At 31.1% G+C, this 4,829-nt stretch overlaps 1 protein-coding gene across 1 annotated transcript; it reads right to left on the bottom strand.

Moving 5' to 3' along the window:
- Positions 1–223: 223 nt before the first annotated feature.
- On the bottom strand, positions 224–3,503 carry LOC111878546 (CAAX prenyl protease 1 homolog). The gene is made up of 14 exons (XM_023875063.3): positions 3,328–3,503; positions 2,690–2,837; positions 2,524–2,608; positions 2,347–2,442; positions 2,192–2,257; positions 1,993–2,091; positions 1,795–1,908; positions 1,594–1,704; positions 1,430–1,492; positions 1,229–1,321; positions 1,024–1,137; positions 856–927; positions 691–756; positions 224–565 (listed from the first exon to the last, which is right to left on the bottom strand). Exons 1-14 carry the CDS (start codon positions 3,356–3,358, stop codon positions 449–451), a joined length of 1,275 nt encoding a protein of 424 aa, XP_023730831.1. The 5' UTR covers positions 3,359–3,503; the 3' UTR covers positions 224–448.
- Between the last annotated feature and the right edge of the window lie 1,326 nt (positions 3,504–4,829).

Here is a 4,829-nt window from a genome sequence, read left to right on the forward strand (position 1 = left end):
AATCCTCATTATCATGCTAATGTTGTGACAGGTAACCACTTTTGCAATCTTCTATTTTTGGAATGTCTTGAATTAAAAAAAAAACGGATTATGAAAAACGATCCAACCAAATTATAATTTGGTTGGTTGGTTCATATTTTGAAAAAAAATCAATTTGGATTTACTCAGATCATATAATCGAAACAATTCATTCAAACAAAACACCTCTAAAGAACAATTCACAAAACCCCAAAACTCAAAAACCATAAAAAATCATGACAATCTACATGATATTTCTTACCCTTTAACTCTTCCTCAGTTGACCCAAGAACAACAATTTCCAGGTTTCTAATTCTCGTTCACAAGTATATTGCTTTTTCAAAGGGTAAAATGGTCACACTACAGAATCTATGTAATCTAAACTGTAGATTCAAAGTTGAAACTTACTATGTTTTTGTGTGTCATCTTCTTAATCTGCCTTCTTGTCAGCTTCATCTATGGCAGCTAACCTTTCAACCAGTGGAGGATGAGAATAGTGGTAAGCAGAGTACCATGGATCCGTGTTCATCGCTGACAAGTTCTCCTCCTGCAAAATCCCATACATTTTAATTTTACTTATAAATCCATCAAAATATATTTAGTTACTTATATAATTGCATGTTTTTTACAAATTATCCAACTGGAATTTTTTAACAGCTTGAAATTTATTACCTGCAGCTTAACTAGTCCATCTCTAAGTGGTTTAGAATAGCCAAGCTTCTTTGCAAAAGCATCAGCCTAGGTTAAAAAAAATGTCATAATCAGACAAAATTATATATTTTATAAGGGAATAGAATATGAATAATTTCAACATGAATATATAAATTTCAAAAATACCTGAAACTCAAAAGCACGGCTGACAAGATTGAGGCCAAAGCTTACAAGATGCTGGATAGGTTGTATAGTATGCTGCAATCAAAATATCCATATTGAGTTATTGACATTAAAAAAATCAACAAAAAAAAACGTATTAAGATTTATAATTAAATCAAAATATCAGTATACCTGGAATAATATGAGTCCAATGAGAACTGGTTGTGTATCAAATCCAAAACTTAGGAATAGATCCTTTGAGTTCTTTACAAGTGTATAACCTCCAAATTGCAAAAGTGTAAGAACCTGATATTCAGACCAAAAGATTTTTTTTTAAATATATAGTAGAAATTTGTATTGTTAAAATTATAAGAAATAAAAAAAAATGTCAGCACACCTGAACAGCAATAAAGGAGTACATTGTGTGATTCAGTTTCCAGTGACCAAGTTCATGAGCAATCACAGCAACAACTTCTTCCTCATTTTTGCACTGTATAATATCATCAAATCACATCCACCAAATAAATTAAATAAGAGTAAAAACTGAATTTTATTCAACAGGATTATATTTAAAAAAGAAATGTAAAAAAAACAATACCTGCTGAATTAAAGTATCATAAAGAACAATGCGCTTGTTCTTAAAGAAACCATACATGTATGCCTGTAGATAGAACAATTAGTGGGGTGTCAAAGAAGATAATTCTTTAGGCATGTTTTTAAAAAGATCAGGAGAATTATTGTAAATTATATAAAAATTCTCACATTGCTATGGCTTGACCTTGTAGATCCATCCACAACAAACAGCTTCTTTAAAGGGAAGCTGAGAGAGGAAGCAAGATTCTCAATTTTTGACCTGAGCGTGCCATCTGGCAGCTTTTGATGACATGGCAAATGAAATTTCTCAGAGATGGAATACATTTAAATAATCAATCAAGAAATCAAGATTAAAGTTGGAATACTTACGGGTGTGAACTTGTTGAAAAGGGGTGCAATTAGAACAGGGTAGATTGTCATCATGACAAGAGATAACACAAACATAAACCCCCAAAGATAGATAGCCAAGTAGGGTCCACCTTTCTGCAATGATTAAAAAACCATTATTTATGTAACAAATTTTCATAACAATAAATAAATATGGAATTTTGTTTGCAAAAATAATACCTGTACTATTAAAATGATGGCAGCCACAACGGGTGGTCCAATAACTACAGCCAAGAACATGCCTTTAATCATGTCACGAAAGAAAAGCAAGATTGTTTGCTGCAATCATAAATCCCATGTGTTACAAACTTATATCCAAATTTAAATTTAATAAAAAAGAGAAAACTATAAAAACAAATGGAGTCATGTTCTATAAAACCTTGTTAAAACCATGTCGCTCTTCAATTACAAAAGTCGAGTAAAGAGAAAATGGTAAGTCTGTCAACTGCAAAAAGTATATTAGATAAAAATGTGAATCAACAGTAAGATTAAATCAAAAGGCAGTGAAAAAGACAAAAAAGCCCACGTATGTACCTGAGACCAAATCATAACACCAGTTAAGAATGCAAGTGTATGATATATTTCATTCTCTGAATCAAAGCCAATTGATTCCAAAGTATCACCTGATTTCTGTTGTCATTCAAAAAGTTGTCAATACAACTAAAAACTTGTTACATAATTGAACTTTATGGGAAAGACTAAACTGCCCACCTTCCAGAACCAAGGTAATACACCATACAGCAAAATAGCAGAGTCCATCAGTATTGTTACAAACCCATGAAGGAAGTGGAAGTTACTGGAAAAAAAGAAAACATATGAATTGATGAACATGAGGTTGCAGGAAAATAAATATTATGATGATGAAAATATTAGATACCTTTTATCAAGACTATAAGCTCTAGATTTTTTGAACTTTTCCTCACTGATTACCCCTTCCAAAGTTTTGGGAAGGGTTGGCAGCTTGAGAGCTACATGTTGTCGCACATCTAGATAAGTCTCGAAGATGTACATGAATATCATGAATCCTGGAAATGAAAAATAACATTGTCATCAGAAAAATTACTTCATCCATATCATGAAAATTAATACATACACCCAAAAGATAGTCGATTTTTGGATGCCAGTAATCATTTTGACATAAATAAAATTCAAAGTTATCTGTATGCTGGAAAAGTTGTATCGCTGAAACAATAGAGCATTTTGAGAACTACAGTTCTACGAATATACTAGCCCCTACTCAATCGTCCATTATAAACAAAAACCCTAGCGATTACTTCATTATAAACAAAAACCCTAGCGATTACATCCGAAGACAGATAACCGAATCAATGTTAGTATTAAGGTAGTAGTAAGAATAGTAAAGGCGAAACCCTAATAATGAAATAAAGACACAATACTTTCTCAAAATCAAAACAGAAACTAATAAGGTGAAAATGAAGGATTAGAGAGATAATCAAACAGAGAAGACAACTGATGAAGGAGCATATTAAGAAGGAAAAAAGGAAAAAGAGATACCGACTACGGCTTCCAGGTAGGGAAACGCCATGGCTGTGTTTCAGCGTAAGAAGGATAGGGACGATCGGGGGAGAAGAGAGATTTTGGTCAATCTACAAGCCGTTTCCAAGTACAGATGGAAACATGACCTACTCACACTTTGCTCGCTGGGATTTTAATTTTGTATAGATCACTATGACAAATTGTTCCTTTTTTCTCGGATAAACGCTTGTTGCTTTTTTAAACTTTGTGATATTATCCGGGATGCAATCTGTAAATTTTGTAGTTTTGTAACGATTATTTTTTAAATATATGGACCATTTCTTAAATAAAATATCTATAGCACATTTTTTGTAAAATATAGTGACCGTTCTTGCAATTTATTTCAAACCTCATTTTTGTAAATTTGTTGCTATGGTGGGGCGTTTATCTAGTTTTTTAAAACATATACACCATCCTTGTAAATATAATTTTGCACAAAAATGACATATTTAGTAAATTACACTTATTTTCTATATAAAGACCAAACATATAAATACATAAAACTTAAAACTTAAAGGGGTGGAAAATGTTGGTGTTCAAATTTGAGGGGGTAAAACTAACATTTTACAAAAGACAAAGGTGGAAAATGGCACTAGATAAGCTAACGGGGTGGTAAGTACGAAGATACAGAAATTTAGGGATCAAATCTGCTAAAATAGAAAGTATAAAATAATAAAGTTGTGTGGTCTAAAATAACAAATTTTTGTATCACAATGTAAAATTCTAAAACTATATTTTATGTCCAAAGTTTTAAAAAAAATGCGGTCAAAGTAAAAACCATATATATATATATATATATATATATATATATATATATATATATATATATATATTACACACACATAAAATATGTGTGTAATATAGTTTTAGAAAATGCGGAATTATTCCAAACATTGTTGAATAAACAATTCCTTAAATTTAAGATATCCAACGTAAATTTCTTTTGGTAACAATTTGGAAGAATTCTCATATGTTTGTACCAATTGATAAACCATCTTGGATATTCACAATTGAAGTTTAAATCAAAGAAGATAAACAATAAGTGTGAATAATTCCGAATAAAGAATGCCTTAGTCCGGGCATCTTGATAATCATAGTAAAAAAATCTAGGATAACTTCAGAGTGAATGTTTGGAACCCAACTTTTTGGAGAAATGATTTTGATAATATGAGCTTTGCTAAAATCAATGTTTCCCTCTTTTGAATTAGAACGATGAACAAAATTGACTGAACCAGATTCTTGCAGAATAGCTTGATAATATTCTCGGGTTTTATATGAATCAACATAAAAGGTTTTCCCTTGACCAAAGAGATGATTTGTGAGAATATGAAAACCTTGATGTAGCTTATAGTTTGAAAATCTTCAAGAATTTGAACTCTTAGGAAATTTGGATTAAGAACATAAAGAGTTTCTGTAGAAGGCTAGGAGTAACAGATTTTTGAGTTTGAGGAGTGATAGGTTTTGCAAAAGGGCTTATTGTG

The sequence above is a fragment of the Lactuca sativa genome, chromosome 4, assembly GCF_002870075.4.
Source record: "Lactuca sativa cultivar Salinas chromosome 4, Lsat_Salinas_v11, whole genome shotgun sequence".
NCBI classification, from domain to species: Eukaryota; Viridiplantae; Streptophyta; class Magnoliopsida; order Asterales; family Asteraceae; genus Lactuca; species Lactuca sativa.